This window comes from Oncorhynchus keta, unplaced genomic scaffold (assembly GCF_023373465.1).
Source record: "Oncorhynchus keta strain PuntledgeMale-10-30-2019 unplaced genomic scaffold, Oket_V2 Un_scaffold_20464_pilon_pilon, whole genome shotgun sequence".
In the NCBI taxonomy this organism is placed as follows: Eukaryota; Metazoa; Chordata; class Actinopteri; order Salmoniformes; family Salmonidae; genus Oncorhynchus; species Oncorhynchus keta.
Window position 1 is genome coordinate 77,627 of NW_026290858.1, and position 23,945 is coordinate 101,571.

Below are 23,945 nucleotides of genomic sequence, written 5' to 3' on the forward strand. Positions count from 1 at the left end.
ATAAGTATAGACAGTTATAGTAAGGGGTGAAATAAGTATAGCCAGTTATGGTCTAGTTATAGTAAGGGGTGAAATAAGTATAGCCAGTTATGGTCTAGTTATAGTAAGGGATGAAATAAGTATAGCCAGTTATAGTAAGGGGTGAAATAAGTATAGCCAGTTATGGTCTAGTTATAGTAAGGGGTGAAATAAGTATAGACAGTTATAGTAAGGGATGAAATAAGTATAGCCAGTTATGGTCTAGTTATAGTAAGGGGATGAAATAAGTATAGCCAGTTATAGTAATGGGTGAAATAAGTATAGCCAGTTATGGTCTAGTTATAGTAAGGGGTGAAATAAGTATAGACAGTTATAGTAAGGGGTGAAATAAGTATAGCCAGTTATAGTAAGGGATGAAATAAGTATAGCCAGTTATAGTCTAGTTATAGTAAGGGGTGAAATAAGTATAGCCAGTTATGGTCTAGTTATAGTAATGGGTGAAATAAGTATAGCCAGTTATGGTCTAGTTATAGTAAGGGGTGAAATAAGTATAGACAGTTATAGTAAGGGGTGAAATAAGTATAGCCAGTTATGTTCTAGTTATAGTAAGGGGTGAAATAAGTATAGCCAGTTATGGTCTAGTTATAGTAAGGGTGAAATAAGTATAGCCAGTTATGGTCTAGTTATAGTAAGGGTGAAATAAGTATAGCCAGTTATGGTCTAGTTATAGTAAGGGGTGAAATAAGTATAGCCAGTTATGGTCTAGTTATAGTAAGGGGTGAAATAAGTATAGCCAGTTATGGTCTAGTTATAGTAAGGGATGAAATAAGTATAGACAGTTATAGTAAGGGATGAAATAAGTATAGCCAGTTATGGTCTAGTTATAGTAAGGGATGAAATAAGTATAGACAGTTATAGTAAGGGGTGAAATAAGTATAGCCAGTTATGGTCTAGTTATAGTAAGGGATGAAATAAGTATAGCCAGTTATGGTCTAGTTATAGTAAGGGGTGAAATAAGTATAGCCAGTTATAGTAAGGGGTGAAATAAGTATAGCCAGTTATAGTAAGGGATGAAATAAGTATAGCCAGTTATGGTCTAGTTATAGTAAGGGGTGAAATAAGTATAGCCAGTTATAGTAAGGGGTGAAATAAGTATAGCCAGTTATGGTCTAGTTATAGTAAGGGGTGAAATAAGTATAGACAGTTATGGTCTAGTTATAGTAAGGGGTGAAATAAGTATAGCCAGTTATGGTCTAGTTATAGTAAGGGATGAAATAAGTATAGCCAGTTATGGTCTAGTTATAGTAAGGGGTGAAATAAGTATAGCCAGTTATGGTCTAGTTATAGTAAGGGATGAAATAAGTATAGCCAGTTATGGTCTAGTTATAGTTAGGGATGAAATAAGTATAGACAGTTATGGTCTAGTTATAGTAAGGGATGAAATAAGTATAGCCAGTTATGGTCTAGTTATAGTAAGGGGGTGAAATAAGTATAGACAGTTATAGTAAGGGGTGAAATAAGTATAGCCAGTTATGGTCTAGTTATAGTAAGGGATGAAATAAGTATAGCCAGTTATGGTCTAGTTATAGTAAGGGATGAAATAAGTATAGCCAGTTATGGTCTAGTTATAGTAAGGGATGAAATAAGTATAGCCAGTTATGGTCTAGTTATAGTAAGGGGTGAAATAAGTATAGCCAGTTATGGTCTAGTTATAGTAAGGGGTGAAATAAGTATAGCCAGTTATGGTCTAGTTATAGTAAGGGGTGAAATAAGTATAGCCAGTTATGGTCTAGTTATAGTAAGGGGTGAAATAAGTATAGCCAGTTATGGTCTAGTTATAGTAAGGGGTGAAATAAGTATAGCCAGTTATGGTCTAGTTATAGTAAGGGGTGAAATAAGTATAGCCAGTTATGGTCTAGTTATAGTAAGGGGTGAAATAAGTATAGCCAGTTATGGTCTAGTTATAGTAAGGGGTGAAATAAGTATAGCCAGTTATAGTAAGGGGTGAAATAAGTATAGCCAGTTATAGTAAGGGATGAAATAAGTATAGCCAGTTATGGTCTAGTTATAGTAAGGGGTGAAATAAGTATAGACAGTTATAGTAAGGGGTGAAATAAGTATAGCCAGTTATAGTAAGGGATGAAATAAGTATAGCCAGTTATAGTAAGGGATGAAATAAGTATAGCCAGTTATGGTCTAGTTATAGTAAGGGGTGAAATAAGTATAGCCAGTTATGGTCTAGTTATAGTAAGGGGTGAAATAAGTATAGACAGTTATAGTAAGGGGTGAAATAAGTATAGCCAGTTATAGTAAGGGATGAAATAAGTATAGCCAGTTATGGTCTAGTTATAGTAAGGGGTGAAATAAGTATAGCCAGTTATGGTCTAGTTATAATAAGTATAGCCAGTTATGGTCTAGTTATAGTAAGGGGTGAAATAAGTATAGCCAGTTATGGTCTAGTTATAGTAAGGGTGAAATAAGTATAGCCAGTTATGGTCTAGTTATAGTAAGGGTGAAATAAGTATAGACAGTTATAGTAAGGGGTGAAATAAGTATAGCCAGTAAGGGGTGAAATAAGTATAGACAGTTATGGTCTAGTTATAGTAAGGGGTGAAATAAGTATAGCCAGTAAGGGGTGAAATAAGTATAGCCAGTTATGGTCTAGTTATAGTAAGGGGTGAAATAAGTATAGACAGTTATGGTCTAGTTATAGTAAGGGATGAAATAAGTATAGACAGTTATGGTCTAGTTATAGTAAGGGGTGAAATAAGTTTAGCCAGTTATGGTCTAGTTATAGTAAGGGGTGAAATAAGTATAGCCAGTTATGGTCTAGTTAGAATAAGGGGTGAAATAAGTATAGCCAGTTATAGTCTAGTTATAGTAAGGGATGAAATAAGTATAGCCAGTTATGGTCTAGTTAGAATAAGTATAGACAGTTATAATTGTAAACGATTTAGCAGATTGTGGTCCTTCTGTGGCTCAGTTGGTAGAGCATGGCGCTTGTAACGCCAGGGTAGTGGGTTCGATTCCGGGACCACCCATACGTAGAATGTATGCACACATGACTGTGAGTCGCTTTGGATAAAAGCGTCTGCTAAATGCCATATATTATTATTATTATTATATATTATTATAAAAAAGAAGATCAGTCTATACGTGGCTAAAAGAAAAGGAATATAACATATAATGTTTACAGGAAACTCACTCTACATCCTTAGATGAAGTTGTGTGGAAACAAGGAATGGGATGGTGAATTAATTTTCTGTCATGGACAAAGGAACTGAAAAGGTTTGATGATATTAATTAACAAACATTTTGATCTGAATGTGAAAATAGTCAGGAATAATTCGCTAGGAAGGTGGATCTTTTTTAATGTGAAATTAACAGATTTGGCTCATTAATCTATACGGTGAAGATCTGGATGATCTATCCTTCTAAAATATATATACCAATTTATTTATCCTTCTAAAATATATATACCAATTTATTTATCCTTCTAAAATATATATACCAATTTATTTATCCTTCTAAAATATATATACCAATTTATTTATCCTTCTAAAATATATATACCAATTTATTTATCCTTCTAAAATATATATACCAATTTATTTATCCTTCTAAAATATATATACCAATGTATTTATCCTTCTAAAATATATATACCAATTTATTTATCCTTCTAAAATATATATACCAATTTATTTATCCTTCTAAAATATATATACCAATTTATTTATCCTTCTAAAATATATATACCAATTTATTTATCCTTCTAAAATATATATATACCAATTTATTTATCCTTCTAAAATATATATACCAATGTATTTATCCTTCTAAAATATATATACCAATTTATTTATCCTTCTAAAATATATATACCAATTTATTTATCCTTCTAAAATATATATACCAATTTATTTATCCTTCTAAAATATATATACCAATTTATTTATCCTTCTAAAATATATATACCAATTTATTTATCCTTCTAAAATATATATACCAATTTATTTATCCTTCTAAAATATATATATACCAATTTATTTATCCTTCTAAAATATATATACCAATTTATTTATCCTTCTAAAATATATATATACCAATTTATTTATCCTTCTAAAATATATATACCAATTTATTTATCCTTCTAAAATATATATACCAATTTATTTATCCTTCTAAAATATATATACCAATTTATTGAACGTACAGGCAACAAATTATCTAATCATTACGGTGGGAGACTATAACAGAGTGTTAAGTACCTCAATGGACCGTAAAGGTCATCACTCTACAAACTACCATCACCGTGCCCTTCAGGAAGTCACAAATATTATGGACACATTAGAAATAGTGGACATTTGGAGACTAAAAAACCCCGACCTAGTGAGATATACAGTATATCACAAAAGTGAGTACACCCCTCACATTTTTGTAAATATTTGAGTATATCTTTTCATGTGACAACATTGAAGAATTGACACTTTGCTACAACGTAAAGTAGTGAGTGTACAGCTTGTATAACAGTGTAAATTTGCAGTGTCCCCTCAAAATAACTCAACACACAGCCATTAATGTCTAAACCGCTGACGACAAAAGTGAGACCCCTAAGTGAAAATGTCAAGTGAAATCCATGAACTAATAGTACAGGTAGACCGCAATAAAAACAATACTACAGAGACACAAAATAAGTTGGAGGAAAAACAAAAGGAACTTGAGGAACTTATTCAAGAACGATCCAATGTAATATATTACATAAATTAAAGCAAACTGGATGGAATATGAAGAAAAATCACACAATTCTTCCTGAATCTCCAACACAGGAACGCTAACAAAAAGAATGAGCAGAAACTGAAGATGGATTCATCTATGATTCTCCTAATTATATTTTTAAAGAGGAAGATATTTTAAGCAGATGTTCTCTTTTCCGTCTCATACTGTAAGGAATGAATTATTTCCAAATAATAATTTTAAAAAATGTACAGAAAGATCAGTGCGAATGAGAGAGTGATAACTTTTGAGGCTATTAAATCCTTTCAAGTCTGGAAAACCCCCAGGGCTTGATGGCATACTGGTATCAAGTATTTTGTTGATATACAGTGGGACAAAAAAGTATTTAGTCAGCCATCAATTGTGCAAGTTCTCCCACTTAAAAAAGATGAGAGAGGCCTGTAATTTTCATCATAGGTACACTTAAACTATGAGAGACAAAATTAGAAAAAAAATCAAGAAAATCACAATGTAGGATTTTAAATGAATTTATTTGCAAATTATGGTGGAAAATAAGTATTTGGTCACCTACAAACAAGCAAGATTTCTGGCTCTCACAGACCTATACTCTACTACTCAGATAATCAGACACTCAGACACTCAGGCACTCAGACACTCGGACACTCGGACACTCGGACACTCGGACACTCGGACACTCGGACACTCCCCATGGTGTACTGTTTGTTTTTGCGGTGAAGATGAGTCTGATCTGAATGTTGTCAGTGTTTTACCAGGGAGGACAGGTGTTTCTGTGTCTGAGTGTGTCTCGCCAAAATAGACTTTCTGCTTGTCTGAAGCATCGAAGTTGAATCCCTCAGTGGATGTCTTCTTTGAGATAGTATATATATATATTATACTGAAATAACGTGACATTCCGTATTATGATTGTGTTGTATTTGAAGCGAGGAACGGACTCACACTATCGTGACGAGGCAGCTCTGCCTGCGAAATGAAGTCAGTATCACCCTCTGCCTGAGACGGTTCATCCTCTTGGTCAAATTGGTTAAAGTGTTGGTTTCCTGAGCAGGAGGCCAGGATTCAAAATCCTACCTGTGATTAATGTTGTTTTAACCCACCAATGCTGTGTGTTTCAGGTGCCAAGGAGGTGAATGCCAGTGGAAAGACCTTCACAGTGACCAGTTCTCTACAGCTGCTAGTAGACCGGGACGATGATGGGGCAGCGTACACCTGTAAAGTAGACCACGTCGCCCTGTTGCAGACACCACAACAGACTACTGAAGTATTGGAGGTGCACTGTGAGTATCTCACACACACACTCCTCAACAAGCTCTCACTGTCTTGACCTTTTCTCCAAACGTCATATTTCGAAGTTAAGGGTTAAGGTTTGCGATTGGGTTAAAACAAAACAAATTCAAACTAATGTCTTCCACTCTGACTCAACACACACACACGCACCGTGACTCAACTCACACACACGCACCGTGACTCAACACACACACGCACTGTGACTCAACACACACACACACGCACCGTGACTCAACACACACTGGCACCGTGACTCAACACACACTGGCACCGTGACTCAACACACACACACCGTGACTCAACACACACTGGCACCGTGACTCAACACACACACACCGTGACTCAACACACACTGGCACCGTGACTCAACACACACACACCGTGACTCAACACACACACGCACCGTGACTCAACACACACACACCGTGACTCAACACACATACAGGCACCGTGACTCAACACACACACACCGTGACTCAACACACACACACACCGTGACTCAACACACACACACCGTGACTCAACACACACACACCGTGACTCAACACACACTGGCACCGTGACTCAACACACACACACTGTGACTCAACACACACACGCACCGTGACTCAACACACACACACGCACCGTGACTCAACACACACACACGCACCGTGACTCAACACACACACACGCACCGTGACTCAACACACACACACACACCGTGACTCAACACACACACGCACCGTGACTCAACACACACACACGCACCGTGACTCAACACACACACACACACTGTGACTCAACACACACACACACTGTGACTCAACACACACACGCACCGTGACTCAACACACACACGCACCGTGACTCAACACACACACCGTGACTCAACACACACACGCACCGTGACTCAACACACACACGCACTGTGACTCAACACACACGCACCGTGACTCAACACACACACACGCACTGTGACTCAACACACACACGCACCGTGACTCAACACACACACGCACCGTGACTCAACACACACACGCACCGTGACTCAACACACACACGCACTGTGACTCAACACACACACACACTGTGACTCAACACACACACACACACACTGTGACTCAACACACACACGCACCGTGACTCAACACAACACACACACCGTGACTCAACACACACACGCACTGTGACTCAACACACACACACCGTGACTCAACACACACACACGCACTGTGACTCAACACACACACACACACTGTGACTCAACACACACACACGCACTGTGACTCAACACACACACACACACACTGTGACTCAACACACACACGCACCGTGACTCAACACACACACCGTGACTCACACACACACGCACTGTGACTCAACACACACGCACCGTGACTCAACACACACACCGTGACTCAACACACACACACACTGTGACTCAACACACACACGCACCGTGACTCAACACACACACGCACCGTGACTCAACACACACACGCACCGTGACTCAACACACACACACGCACTGTGACTCAACACACACACACACACCGTGACTCAACACACACACACGCACCGTGACTCAACACACACACGCACTGTGACTCAACACACACACACACTGTGACTCACACACACACGCACCGTGACTCAACACACACACACGCACCGTGACTCAACACACACACACACACCGTGACTCAACACACACACACACTGTGACTCAACACACACACACCGTGACTCAACACACACACGCACCGTGACTCAACACACACACACACTGTGACTCAACACACACACGCACCATGACTCAACACACACACGCACCGTGACTCACACACACACACGTGACTCATGACTCACACACTGTGACACACACACACTGTGACTCAACACACACACACGCACCGTGACTCAACACACACACACACACACTGTGACTCAACACACACACGCACCATGACTCAACACACACACGCACCGTGACTCAACACACACACACGCACACATGACTCAACACACACACGCACCGTGACTCAACACACACACACACACACCGTGACTCAACACACACACACACACCATGACTCAACACACACACGCACCATGACTCAACACACACACGCACCGTGACTCAACACACACACACACACACTGTGACTCAACACACACACGCACCATGACTCAACACACACGCACCGTGACTCAACACACACACGCACCGTGACTCAACACACACACACACACACTGTGACTCAACACACACACGCACCATGACTCAACACACACACGCACCGTGACTCAACACACACACACACTGTGACTCAACACACACACACCGTGACTCAACACACACACACACCGTGACTCAACACACACACGCACCGTGACTCAACACACACACGCACCGTGACTCAACACACACACATCGAGTGACTCAACACACACACTGTGACTCAACTCACACGCACCGTGACTCAACACACGCACTGGCACCGTGACTCAACACACACACACCGAGTGACTCAACACACACACACCGAGTGACTCAACACACACACACACACCGAGTGACTCAACACACACACACACACACCGAGTGACTCAACACACACACACACACACCGAGTGACTCAACACACACACACCGAGTGACTCAACACACACACACCGAGTGACTCACACACACACACACCGAGTGACTCACACACACACACTGAGTGACTCAACACACACACACCGAGTGACTCAACACACACACACTGAGTGACTCAACACACACACACACCGAGTGACTCAACACACACACACACCGAGTGACTCAACACACACACACACCGAGTGACTCAACACACACACACACTGAGTGACTCAACACACACACACACCGAGTGACTCAACACACACACACACCGAGTGACTCAACACACACACACTGAGTGACTCAACACACACACACACTGAGTGACTCACACACACACACTGAGTGACTCACACACACACACACTGAGTGACTCAACACACACACACACTGAGTGACTCAACACACACACACTGAGTGACTCAACACACACACACACTGAGTGACTCACACACACACACTGAGTGACTGACACAACACACACACACACTGAGTGACTCAACACACACACTGAGTGACTCAACACACACACACTGAGTGACTCACACACACACACTGAGTGACTCAACACACACACTGAGTGACTCAACACACACACACACTGAGTGACTCAACACACACACACCGAGTGACTCAACACACACACCGAGTGACTCAACACACACACACCGAGTGACTCAACACACACACACACCGAGTGACTCAACACACACACACCGAGTGACTCAACACACACACACCGAGTGACTCAACACACACACACCGAGTGACTCAACACACACACACCGAGTGACTCAACACACACACCGAGTGACTCAACACACACACCGAGTGACTCAACACACACACCGAGAGGTTTCACTGGGAGTCCTGGGACTATTACATTTACATTTACATTTACATTTACATTTACATTACATTTAAGTCATTTAGCAGACGCTCTTATCCAGAGCGACTTACAAATTGGTGCATTCACCTATGACATCCAGTGGAACAGCCACTTTACAATAGTGCATCTAAATCTTTTAGGGGGGTGAGAAGGATTACTTATCCTATCCTAGGTATTCCTTAAAGAGGTGGGGTTTCAGGTGTCTCCGGAAGGTGGTGATTGACTCCGCTGTCCTGGCGTCGTGAGGGAGTTTGTTCCACCATTGGGGGCCAGAGCAGCGAACAGTTTTGACTGGGCTGAGCGGGAACTGTACTTCCTCAGTGGTAGGGAGGCGAGCAGGCCAGAGGTGGATGAACGCAGTGCCCTTGTTTGGGTGTAGGGCCTGATCAGAGCCTGGAGGTACTGAGGTGCCGTTCCCCTCACAGCTCCGTAGGCAAGCACCATGGTCTTGTAGCGGATGCGAGCTTCAACTGGAAGCCAGTGGAGAGAGCGGAGGAGCGGGGTGACGTGAGAGAACTTGGGAAGTTTGAACACCAGACGGGCTGCGGCGTTCTGGATGAGTTGTAGGGGTTTAATGGCACAGGCAGGGAGCCCAGCCAACAGCGAGTTGCAGTAATCCAGACGGGAGATGACAAGTGCCTGGATTAGGATCTGCGCCGCTTCCTGTGTGAGGCAGGGTCGTACTCTGCGGATGTTGTAGAGCATGAACCTACAGGAACGGGCCACCGCCTTGATGTTAGTTGAGAACGACAGGGTGTTGTCCAGGATCACGCCAAGGTTCTTAGCGCTCTGGGACAGCTCTCTGTCTCCAAACAGATGTTTCACTGGGAGTCCTGGGACTATAGCACAGCTCTCTGTCTCCAAACAGATGTTTCACTGGGAGTCCTGGGACTATAGTACAGCTCTCTGTCTCCAAACAGATGTTTCACTGGGAGTCCTGGGACTATAGCACAGCTCTCTGTCTCCAAACAGATGTTTCACTGGGAGTCCTGGGACTATAGTACAGCTCTCTGTCTCCAAACAGATGTTTCACTGGGAGTCCTGGGACTATAGCACAGCTCTCTGTCTCCAAACAGATGTTTCACTGGGAGTCCTGGGACTATAGCACAGCTCTCTGTCTCCAAACAGATGTTTCACTGGGAGTCCTGGGACTATAGTACAGCTCTCTGTCTCCAAACAGATGTTTCACTGGGAGTCCTGGGACTATAGCACAGCCCTCTGTCTCCAAACAGATGTTTCACTGGGAGTCCTGGGACTATAGTACAGCTCTCTGTCTCCAAACAGATGTTTCACTGGGAGTCCTGGGACTATAGCACAGCTCTCTGTCTCCAAACAGATGTTTCACTGGGAGTCCTGGGACTATAGCACAGCTCTCTGTCTCCAAACAGATGTTTCACTGGGAGTCCTGGGACTATAGTACAGCTCTCTGTCTCCAAACAGATGTTTCACTGGGAGTCCTGGGACTATAGTACAGCTCTCTGTCTCCAAACAGATGTTTCACTGGGAGTCCTGGGACTATAGTACAGCTCTCTGTCTCCAAACAGATGTTTCACTGGGAGTCCTGGGACTATAGTACAGATCTCGGTCTCCAAACAGATGTTTCACTGGGAGTCCTGGGACTATAGTACAGCTCTCTGTCTCCAAACAGATGTTTCACTGGGAGTCCTGGGACTATAGTACAGCTCTCTGTCTCCAAACAGATACACACTGTCAGATATAGACACGTGCAATCACACATTCTTTTCTAAATATTCCCAAAAAATAAAACATTTTCTGTCTGTATTTCTCCAGATGCTCCTCGTGTGTTGATCACCCAGTCGTTGGCGTTCCCTCAGGAGGGTCAGTACCTGAAGCTAGAGTGTGTCTCCAAGGGAAACCCATCGTAAGTCGGTCCTCCATGCAACCATCCTTGCGAATAAAAAGCCATTAAGTTTTGTTTGTATACCTCCTATAAATATAGTATAATAATAGTACATAACCTCATGAAGCTGGTTGAGAGAATGCCAAGAGTTTGCAAAGCTGTCATCAAGGCAACAGGTGGCTTTGAAGAAGCTCAAATATAAAAATGAATTTGATTTGTTTAACACTTTTTTTACAGGCAGATAATTTCACTTATAATTCACTGTATCACCATTCCAGTGGGTCAGAAGTTTACATACAATAAGTTGACTGTGCCTTTAAACAGCTTGGAAAATTCCAGAAGATGATGTCATAGCTTTAGAAGCTTCTTAAAGGCTAATTGACATCATTGAGTCAATTGGAGGTGTACCTGTGGATGTATTTCAAGGCCTACCTTCAAACTCAGTGCCTCTTTGCTTGACATCATGGGAAAATCAAAAGAAATCAGCAAGGACCTCGGGGAAAAAAAATGGAGACCTCCACAAGTCTGGTTCATCCTTGGGAGCAATTTCCAAACGCCTGAAGTTACCACATTCATCTGTACAAACAATAGTACGTAAGTATAAAAACCATGGGACCACGCAGCCGTCATACCGCTCAGGAAGGAGACGCGTTCTGTCTCCTAGAGATGAACGTACTTTGGTGCGAAAAGTGCTAATCAAAGTGCTAATCAATCCCAGAAGAACAGCGAAGGACCTTGTGAAGATGCTGGAGGAAACAGGTACAAAAGTGTCTGTATCCACAGTGAAACGAGTCCTATATCGACATAACCTGAAAGGCCGCTCAGCAAGGAAGAAGCCACTGCTCCAAGAGCGCCATTAAAAAGCCAGACTACGGTTTGCAACTGCACATGGGGACAAAGATCGTACTTTTTAGAGAAATGTTCCTGGTCTGATGAAACAAAACAGAGCTGTTTGGCCATAATGACCATCGTTATGTTTGGAGGAAAAAGGGGGAGGCTTGCAAGCCGAAGAACACCATCCCAACCGTGAAGCACGGGGGTGGCAGCATCATGTTGTGGTGGTGCTTTGCTGCAGGAGGGACTGGTCCACTTCGCAAAAAATATGGCATCATAAGGATGGAAAATTACGTGGATATATTGAAGCAACATCTCAAGACATCAGTCAGGAAGTTAAAGCTTGGTCGCAAATGGGTCTTCCAAATGAACAAGCATACTGACCCCAAGCATACTTCCAAAGTTGTGGCAAAATGGCTTAAGGACAACGAGGTATTGAACCTAAATGACGAGGTATTGACGAGGTATTGAACCTAAATGACGAGGTATTGACGAGGTATTGAACCTAAATGACGAGGTATTGACGAGGTATTGAACCTAAATGACGAGGTATTGAACCTTAATGACGAGGTAATGAACCTTAATGACGAGTTATTGAACCTAAATGACGAGGTATTGAACCTAAATGACGAGGTATTGAACCTAAATGACGAAGTATTGAACCTAAATGACGAGGTATTGAACCTAAATGACGAGGTATTGACCCTAAATTACGAGGTGTTGAACCTAAATGACGAGGTACTGAACCTAAATGACGAGTTATTGAACCTAAATGAAGAGTTATTGAACCTAAATGACGAGGTATTGAACCTAAATGACGAGGTATTGAACCTAAATGACGAGGTATTGAACCTAAATTACGAGGTATTGAACCTAAATGACGAGGTATTGATGAGGTATTGAACCTAAATGACGAGGTATTGAACCTAAATGACGAGGTATTGAACCTAAATGACGAGGTATTGAACCTAAATGACGAGGTATTGAACCTAAATTACGAGGTATTGAACCTAAATGACGAGGTATTGATGAGGTATTGAACCTAAATGACGAGGTATTGAACCTAAATGACGAGGTATTGAACCTAAATGACGAGGTATTGACGAGGTATTGAACCTAAATGACTAGGTATTGAACCTAAAAGACGAGGTATTGACGAGGTTTTGAACCTAAATGACGAGGTATTGAACCTAAATGACGAGGTATTGAACCTAAATGACGAGGTATTGAACCTAAATGACGAGGTATTGAACCTAAATGACGAGTTATTGAACCTAAATGACGAGGTATTGAACCTAAATGACGAGGTATTGACGAGGTATTGAACCTAAATGACGAGGTATTGAACCTAAATGACGAGGTATTGAACCTAAATGACGAGGTATTGATGAGGTATTGAACCTAAATGACGAGGTATTGAACCTAAATGACGAGGTATTGAACCTAAATGACGAGGTATTGAACCTAAATGACAAGGTATTGAACCTAAATGACGAGGTATTGACGAGGTATTGAACCTAAATGACGAAGTATTGAACCTAAATGACGAGGTATTGAACCTAAATGATGAGGTATTGACCCTAAATTACGAGGTGTTGAACCTAAATGACGAGGTATTGAACCTAAATGACGAGGTATTGAACCTAAATGAAGAGTTATTGAACCTAAATGATGAGGTATTGAACCTAAATGACGAGGTATTGAACCTAAATGACGAGGTATTGAACCTAAATGATGAGGTATTGAACCTAAATGACGAGGTATTGAACCTAAATGACGAGGTATTGAACCTAAATAACGAGGTATTGAACCTAAATGACGAGGTATTGAACCTAAATGACGAGGTATTGAACCTAAATGACGAGGTATTGAACCTAAATGACGAGGTATTGAACCTAAATAACGAGGTATTGAACCTAAATAACGAGGTATTGAACCTAAATGACGAGGTATTGAACCTAAATGACGAGGTATTGAACCTAAATGACGAGGTATTGAACCTAAATGACGAGGTATTGAACCTAAATGACGAGGTATTGAACCTAAATGACGAGGTATTGAACCTAAATGACGAGGTATTGAACCTAAATGACGAGGTATTGAACCTAAATGACGAGGTATTGAACCTAAATGACGAGGTATTGAACCTAAATAACGAGGTATTGAACCTAAATGACGAGGTATTGAACCTAAATGACGAGGTATTGAACCTAAATAACGAGGTATTGAACCTAAATGACGAGGTATTGAACCTAACTGACGAGGTATTGAACCTTAACCCCAATAGCTTTACAAGGACGTTTACGTCAACATTTGGAAGACTAATTAGCAAAAATGATCTGGCAAATGTGAACATTTCACGATGTCTAAGGTCTGTCTCGCTTCTGTCTTTTTCTCACCCATTCTACCCTGTCTTCCTGCTTCTCCTTTTCCTCCTCTCCCTCCCCTCCTCATCTCCCTCCCCCTCCCTCTCCCCTCTCTTCCCACTCCCTATCGCCCTCCCTCTCCCCTCTCTTCTCCCTGCTCATCTCCCTCCACCTCCCTCTCCCCTCTCTTCCCACTCCCTATCGCCCTCTCTCTCCCCTCTCTTCTCCCTGCTCATCTCCCTCCCCCTCCCTCTCCCCTCTCTTCCCACTCCCTATCGCCCTCCCTCTCCCCTCTCTTCTCCCTGCTCATCTCCCTCCACCTCCCTCTCCCCTCTCGTCCCACTCCCTATCGCCCTCCCTCTCCCCTCTCTTCTCCCTGCTCATCTCCCTCCCCCTCCCTCTCCCCTCTCTTCTCCCTGCTCATCTCCCTCCCCCTCCCTCTCCCCTCTCTTCTCCCTGCTCATCTCCCTCCACCTCCCTCTCCCCTCTCTTCCCCCTCCCTATCGCCCTCCCTCTCCCCTCTCTTCTCCCTGCTCATCTCCCTCCACCTCCCTCTCCCCTCTCGTCCCACTCCCTATCGCCCTCCCTCTCCCCTCTCTTCTCCCTGCTCATCTCCCTCCCCCTCCCTCTCCCCTCTCTTCTCCCTGCTCATCTCCCTCCCCCTCCCTCTCCCCTCTCTTCTCCCTGCTCATCTCCCTCCACCTCCCTCTCCCCTCTCTTCCCACTCCCTATCGCCCTCCCTCTCCCCTCTCTTCTCCCTGCTCATCTCCCTCCACCTCCCTCTCCCCTCTCTTCTCCCTGCTCATCTCCCTCCCCTCCCCTCTCCCCTCTCTTCTCCCTGCTCATCTCCCTCCACCTCCCTCTCCCCTCTCTTCCCACTCCCTATCGCCCTCCCTCTCCCCTCTCTTCTCCCTGCTCATCTCCCTCCACCTCCCTCTCCCCTCTCGTCCCACTCCCTATCGCCCTCCCTCTCCCCGCTCTTCTCCCTGCTCATCTCCCTCCCCCTCCCTCTCCCCTCTCTTCTCCCTGCTCATCTCCCTCCCCCTCCCTCTCCCCTCTCTTCTCCCTGCTCATCTCCCTCCACCTCCCTCTCCCCTCTCTTCCCACTCCCTATCGCCCTCCCTCTCCCCTCTCTTCTCCCTGCTCATCTCCCTCCCCCTCCCTCTCCCCTCTCTTCTCCCTGCTCATCTCCCTCCCCTCTCTTCTCCCTGCTTATCTCCCTCCACCTCCCTCTCCCCTCTCTTCCCACTCCCTATCGCCCTCCCTCTCCCTCTCTTCTCCCTGCTCATCTCCCTCCACCTCCCTCTCCCCTCTCTTCCCACTCCCTATCGCCCTCGCTCTCCCCTCTCTTCTCCCTGCTCATATCCCTCCCCTCCCTCTCCCCTCTCTTCCCACTCCCTATCTCCCCCCTCTCTGCCCCTTCCTTCCTTCTCTTTATTTCCCCTCAACCCCACCCACCTCTCTCCCCTTCTCTAAACCCCCCTCCCACCCCAAGGCCAGACCCTGTGTTGTGGACTAAGGATGGAGGAGAGCTACCAGACCTGGAGAGAATGATCGTACAGGGAAGAGAACTCACCTTTTCCGCCCTTAACAAGACAGACAATGGCACCTACCGCTGTGTGGCCTCCAACCACCTAGGCACCAGCAGTGCAGAATACATACTCTACGTCTACGGTAAGAGAGCCTAATTATGTGAACAAAGAAAACGAAGGACCTTGTTGAGGGTGTATGAGACAGGGACAGAGAAGAGAAGAAGCTAGGTCTGGTTTGGATGAATAGTTAATAAACAGTTTCTTCCAGTCTTCCAATAATAGATACTGTATATCAGAACCTGTTACAGCCATAAGATGAATAACAGAATACCAGATATATCAGAACCTGCTACAGCCATAAGATGATTAACAGAATACCAGATATATCAGAACCTCTTACAGCCATCAGATAAATAAGAGATTAGACCAAGAGAGTGGAGAACACCAAGAAGAGGGTAAACACTCATATTCTCTTCGAAAAAAATGTATTTTAAATGTCGTATTATAATATTAAGGTCCTTTTCAGAATTGTCCATCTTTCCTCATTAAATTGATAATGGCATCTTACGTCAATGTATCAGTCTATGGATTTGAGATGTTTACAATTGTCCAACCACATACCTTTAGTTGTTTACCAAAACAATGGCAGTGAGCCTTCAAAGTTATCATACCCCTTGACTTTTTCCAGCCTGAATTTTAAATACATACGATGTCACAGTGAAATTATGTTTTTAGATATGTTTACAAATTAATTCAAGATGGAAAGATAAAATATCTTGGGTCAATAAGTATTCAACTCCTTTGCTATGGCCTATATAAACGGTCTTAGGACTAGGCTGCTTTTTGTTTCTCCACAACCTGCCTTGAATGAAAGTAACTCAGACCCTGAAGCCCAAAGTAACTCAGACCCTGAAGCCCAAAGTAACTCAGACCCTGAAGCCAGGATATAATGGTGCCATTGGAAAGAAAATACTTTGAAGTTTGTAGAAATGTAAAAATAATGTAGGAGAATATAACACAATAGATATGGTTGTTGAAAATTGAAAGAAAAAACAACCAGCATTTTTTGGGGGAAAGTCCATCCTCTTAGAAATGCAAGAGAAATTGTCATATTGAGAAGTCGCTCCCTGGATGCAAGTCCTATGGCTTCCACGGGGTGTCAGCAGTCTATGTTCAAGGTTTCAGGCTTGTAACTTCAAAAATGAATACGAAAAATCAGTTTTAGTGGAAGGACACAATCTTGGAAATTCATGTTTGCTCGCGCCATGAAGACAAGATGCTAAAATCGTTTTCCTATTGAACATACTTCTTTCCGTAAGAAATATTATAGTTTGATTACATTTTAGGGCGTCTGAGGAGTAAATAGAAACGTATTTTGCCTCGTTGAAACAAAGTTTAGGGGTAGATTTTCGGATTCCTTTCTCTGCAAATTGAACGAATGGATTTCTCAAATCGATGGCGCCAACTAAACAGACTTTTTGGGATATAAAGAAGGATTTTATCTAGCAAAACAACACTACATGTTATAGCTGAGAACCCTTTGGATGACAAATCAGCGGAAGATTTTCAAAAAGTAAGTTAATATTTTATCGTTGTATGTGATTGTATGAAATCTGTGCTGGTGGAAAAATATTTTGATGTGGGGCACCGTCCTCAAACAATCGCATGTTTTCACTGTCATGGCTACTGTAAATCAGACAGTGCAGTTAGATTAACAAGAATTTAAGCTTTCAACCGATATAAGACACTTATATGTACCTAATTGTTTAATATCCATAATTTCTATGATAATTCATTTGAATTGCGCGCCCTTCAGTTTCACAGGACGTTGGCACGCTAGCGGGACACCGATCCTTAATCAACAAGTCACATAATAAGTTGCAGGGACTCACTCTTTGTGCAATAATAGCGTTTAACATGATTTTTGAACGGCTATCTCATCTCTGTATCCAATATACAATAATCTGTAAGGTCCCTCAGTTGAGCAGGGAATTTCAAGCACAGATTCAACCACAAAGACTAGGGAGGTTTTCGAATGCCTCACACCTATTGGTAGAAAAAAATATCCAGACATTGAATGTCCTTTTGAGCATAGTGAAGTTATTCATTACACTTCGGATGCTGTATTGCCGGAGAGGAAGGAAACCGCTCAGGGATTTCACCATGAGGCCAATGGTGACTTTAAAACAGTAACAGAGTTTAATGGCTGTGATAGGAGAAAACTGAGGATGGATCAACAACATTGGAGTTACTCCACAACATAATTGACGGAGTGAAAAGAAGGAAGCCTGTACAGAATAAAAATATTCCAAAACATGCAATAAGGAACTAAAGTAAACCTGCTCCCCAAAAAATAGTTATGTCCTGAATACAAAGCATTATGTTTGGGACAAATCCAACACAACACATCACTGAGTACCACTCTTCATATTTTCAAGTATGGTGGTGTCTGCATCATGTTGTGGGTATGTTTGTCATCGGCAGGACTAGAGAATAGATTTAAGCACAGGAAAAATTCTAGAAGAAACCCTGTTTCAGTCTGCTTTCCAACAGACACTGGGAGATGAATTCCCCTTTCAGCAGGACAATAACCTAAAACAGATGGCCAAATCTACACTGGAGTTGGTTTGACTTAAATCGGCTTAAAAATCTATGGCAAGTTCTTGGTCACCTCCCTGGCCCTCCTCCCCCTATTGCTCAGTTTGACTGGGAAGAGTCTAGGTGATTCCAAACTTCTTCCAAATAAGAACGATGGAGGCCACTGTGTTCTTGGGGACCTTCGATGCTGCAGAAATGTTTTTGTACCCTTCCCCAGATCTGTACCTCGACACAGTCCTGTCTCGGAGCTCTACGGACAAATGGCCCAACGTTGTCCGGGTTAGGGTTTGGCCGGGGTAGGCCGTTATTGTAAATAATAATTTGTTTTTAACTGACTTGCCTAGTTAAATAAAGGTTAAATAAAATACATTTTAAACAATTATATCAAATATATTTACATTTGTTTAACACTTTTCTTTGTTTACTACATGCAGCGTAGCCTAGTGGTTAGAGCGTTGGACTAGTAACCGGAAGGTTGTGAGTTCAAACCCCCGAGCTGACAAGGTACAAATCTGTCGTTCTGCCCCTGAACAGGCAGTTAACCCACTGTTCCCAGGCCGTCATTGAAAATAAGAATGTGTTCTTAACTGACTTGCCTGGTTAAATAAAGGTAAAAAATAAAAATAAAAAAAATTAAAAATCCATATGTGTTATTTCATAGTTGTGATGCCTTCACTATTATTCTACAATGTAGAAAATAGTACAAATAAAGAAAAGTCCTTGAAAGAGTCCAAACTTGTGTCCAAACTTTTGACTGGTTCTGTATATCTAAATGAACTGGAAAGAGAGAGGGAGAAAGGATAGAGGAGGGTGTTAAAGGTTTCCATTCTGTGATATAATAATATTAATCAAGACACAGTTTAGACATTCCTTCTCTTTTCCCTAAGACACTAGTGATAAATGTCCAGTATGTAGTGTTGCTCCTTCTTCTTTGGGTTGATGAATACTCCCAGCTCCTTCCTTGGGTTGATGAATACTCCCAGCTCCTTCTTCTTTAGGTTGGTGAATACTCCCAGCTCCTTCCTTGGGTTGGTGAATACTCCCAGCTCCTTCTTCTTTGGGTTGGTGAATACTCCTAGCTTCTTCTTCTTTGGGTTGGTGAATACTCCTAGCTTCTTCTTCTTTGGGTTGGTGAATACTCCTAGCTTCTTCTTCTTTGGGTTGGTGAATACTCCTAGCTTCTTCTTCTTTGGGTTGGTGAATACTCCTAGCTTCTTCTTCTTTGGGTTGGTGAATACTCCTAGCTCCTTCTTCTTTGGGTTGGTGAATACTCCTAGCTTCTTCTTCTTTGGGTTGGTGAATACTCCTAGCTCCTTCTTCTTTGGGTTGGTGAATACTCCTAGCTCCTTCTTGGGTTGGTGAATACTCCTAGCTCCTTCTTCCTTGGGTTGGTGAATACCCCTAGCTTCTTCTTCTTTGGGTTGATGAATACTCCCAGCTCCTTCCTTGGGTTCAAATCAAATCAAATCAAATCAAATTTATTTATATAGCCCTTCGTACATCAGCTGATATCTCAAAGTGCTGTACAGAAACCCAGCCTAAAACCCCAAACAGCAAACAATGCAGGTGTAAAAGCACGGTGGCTAGGAAAAACTCCCTAGAAAGGCCAAAACCTAGGAAGAAACCTAGAGAGGAACCGGGCTATGTGGGGTGGCCAGTCCTCTTCTGGCTGTGCCGGGTAGAGATTATAACAGAACATGACCAAGATGTTCAAATGTTCATAAATGACCAGCATGGTCGAATAATAATAAGGCAGAACAGTTGAAACTGGAGCAGCAGCAGTCAGGTGGAATGGGGACAGCAAGGAGCCATCATGTCAGGTAGTCCTGGGGCACTGTCCTAGGGCTCAGGTCCTCCGAGAGAGAGAGAAAGAAAGAGAGAATTAGAGAGAGCATATGTGGGGTGGCCAGTCCTCTTTTGGCTGTGCCGGGTGGAGATTATAACAGAACGTGGCCAAGATGTTCAAATGTTCATAAATGACCCAGCATGGTTGAATAATAGTAAGGCAGCAGAACAGTTGGAAACTGGAGCAGCAGCATGGCCAGGTGGATGGCCAGGTGGACTGGGGACAGCAAGGAGTCATCATGTCAGGTAGTCCTGGGGCATGGTCCTAGGGCTCAGGTCCTCCGAGAGAGAGAAAGAAAGAGAGAAGGAGAGAATTAGAGAACGCACACTTAGATTCACACAGGACACCGAATAGGACAGGAGAAGTACTCCAGATATAACAAACTGACCCTAGCCCCCCGACACATAAACTACTGCAGCATAAATACTGGAGGCTGAGACAGGAGGGGTCAGGAGACACTGTGGCCCCATCCGAGGACACCCCGGACAGGGCCAAACAGGAAGGATATAACCCCACCCACTTTGCCAAAGCACAGCCCCCACACCACTAGAGGGATATCTTCAACCACCAACTCACCATCCTGAGACAAGGCCGAGTATAGCCCACAAAGATCTCCGCCACGGTACAACCCAAGGGGGGCAACCCAGACAGGCCGACCACAACAGTGAATCAACCCACCCAGGTGACGCACCCCCAGGGACGGCACGAGAGAGCCCCAGCAAGCCAGTGACTCAGCCCCGTAACAGGGTTAGAGGCAGAGAATCCCAGTGGAAAGAGGGGAACCGGCCAGGCAGAGACAGCAAGGGCGGTTCGTTGCTCCAGAGCCTTTCCGTTCACCTTCCCACTCCTGGGCCAGACTACACTCAATCATATGACCCACTGAAGAGATGAGTCTTCAGTAAAGACTTAAAGGTTGAGACCGAGTTTGCGTCTCTGACATGGGTAGGCAGACCGTTCCATAAAAATGGAGCTCTATAGGAGAAAGCCCTGCCTCCAGCTGTTTGCTTAGAAATTCTAGGGACAATTAGGAGGCCTGCGTCTTGTGACCGTAGCGTACGTGTAGGTATGTACGGCAGGACCAAATCAGAGAGGTAGGTAGGAGCAAGCCCATGTAATGCTTTGTAGGTTAGCAGTAAAACCTTGAAATCAGCCCTTGCTTTGACAGGAAGCCAGTGTAGAGAGGCTAGCACTGGAGTAATATGATCAAATTTTTTGGTTCTAGTCAGGATTCTAGCAGCCGTATTTAGCACTAACTGAAGTTTATTTAGTGCTTTATCCGGGTAGCCGGAAAATAGAGCATTGCAGTAGTCTAACCTAGAAGTGACAAAAGCATGGATTAATTTTTCTGCATCATTTTTGGACAGAAAGTTTCTGATTTTTGCAATGTTACGTAGATGGAAAAAAGCTGTCCTCGAAATGGTCTTGATATGTTCTTCAAAAGAGAGATCAGGGTCCAGAGTAACGCCGAGGTCCTTCACAGTTTTATTTGAGACGACTGTACAACCATTAAGATTAATTGTCAGATTCAACAGAAGATCTCTTTGTTTCTTGGGACCTAGAACAAGCATCTCTGTTTTGTCCGAGTTTAATAGTAGAAAGTTTGCAGCCATCCACTTCCTTATGTCTGAAACACATGCTTCTAGCGAGGGCAATTTTGGGGCTTCACCATGTTTCATTGAAATGTACAGCTGTGTGTCATCCGCATAGCAGTGAAAGTTTACATTATGTTTTCGAATAACATCCCCAAGAGGTAAAATATATAGTGAAAACAATAGTGGTCCTAAAACAGAACCTTGAGGAACACCGAAATGTACAGTTGATTTGTCAGAGGACAAACCATTCACAGAGACAAACTGATATCTTTCCGACAGATAAGACCTAAACCAGGCCAGAACATGTCCGTGTAGACCAATTTGGGTTTCCAATCTCTCCAAAAGAATGTGGTGATCGATGGTATCAAAAGCAGCACTAAGGTCTAGGAGCACGAGGACAGATGCAGAGCCTCGGTCCGATGCCATTAAAATGTCATTTACCACCTTCACAAGTGCCGTCTCAGTGCTATGATGGGGTCTAAAACCAGACTGAAGCATTTCGTATACATTGTTTGTCTTCAGGAAGGCAGTGAGTTGCTGCGCAACAGCCTTCTCTAAAATCTTTGAGAGGAATGGAAGATTCGATATAGGCCGATAGTTTTTATATTTTCTGGGTCAAGGTTTGGCTTTTTCAAGAGAGGCTTTATTACTGCCACTTTTAGTGAGTTTGGTACACATCCAGTGGATAGAGAGCCGTTTATTATGTTCAACATAGGAGGGCCAAGCACAGGAAGCAGCTCTTTCAGTAGTTTAGTTGGAATAGGGTCCAGTATACAGCTTGAAGGTTTAGAGGCCATGATTATTTTCATCATTGTGTCAAGAGATATAGTACTAAAACACTTGAGCGTCTCTCTTGATCCTAGGTCCTGGCAGAGTTGTGCAGACTCAGGACAACTGAGGTTTGGAGGAATACGCAGGTTTAAAGAGGAGTCCGTAATTTGCTTTCTAATTGATTGATGGTTGATGAATACTCCCAGCTCCTTCTTCTTTAGGTTGGTGAATACTCCCAGCTTCTTCTTTGGGTTGGTGAATACTCCTAGCTTCTTCTTCTTTGGGTTGGTGAATACTCCTAGCTTCTTCTTCTTTGGGTTGGTGAATACTCCTAGCTTCTTCTTCTTTGGGTTGGTGAATACTCCTAGCTTCTTCTTCTTTGGGTTGGTGAATACTCCTAGCTTCTTCTTCTTTGGGTTGATGAATACTCCTAGCTTCTTCTTCTTTGGGTTGGTGAATACTCCTAGCTTCTTCTTCTTTGGGTTGGTGAATACTCCTAGCTTCTTCTTCCTTGGGTTGGTGAATACTCCTAGCTTCTTCGGGTTGATGAATACTCCTAGCTTCTTCGGGTTGATGAATACTCCTAGCTTCTTGTTCTTTGGGTTGGTGAATACTCCTAGCTTCTTAATATATGCCATTTAGCAGACGCTTATATCCAAAGCGACTTACAGTCATGTGTGCATACATTCTACATATGGGTGGTCCCGGGGATCGAACCCACTACCCTGGTTTTACAAGCGCCATGCTCTACCAACTGAGCTACTGAGCTCTTCTTCTTTGTGTTGGTGAATACTCCCAGCTTCTTCTTCTTTGGGTTGGTGAATACTCCCAGCTTCTTCTTCTTTGGGTTGGTGAATACTCCCAGCTTCTTCTTCTTTGGGTTGGTGAATACTCCCAGCTTCTTCTTCTTTGGGTTGGTGAATACTCCCAGCTTCTTCTTCTTTGGGTTGGTGAATACTCCCAGCTTCTTCTTCTTTGGGTTGATGAATACTCCCAGCTTCTTCTT

The 23,945-nt window shown here is 43.1% G+C and overlaps 1 protein-coding gene across 1 annotated transcript in view; it reads left to right on the forward strand.

The window, feature by feature from the left end:
• Nucleotides 1-23,945, forward strand: part of LOC127928069 (cell adhesion molecule 2-like) — a 166,870-nt gene that overhangs the window by 63,708 nt on the left and 79,217 nt on the right. The window contains exons 3-5 of the mRNA XM_052515017.1: nt 5,850-6,011; nt 11,331-11,421; nt 16,096-16,274. Of these exons, the coding sequence (XP_052370977.1) occupies nt 5,850-6,011; nt 11,331-11,421; nt 16,096-16,274 (432 nt within the window). The remainder of the gene's footprint in view (nt 1-5,849; nt 6,012-11,330; nt 11,422-16,095; nt 16,275-23,945) is intronic.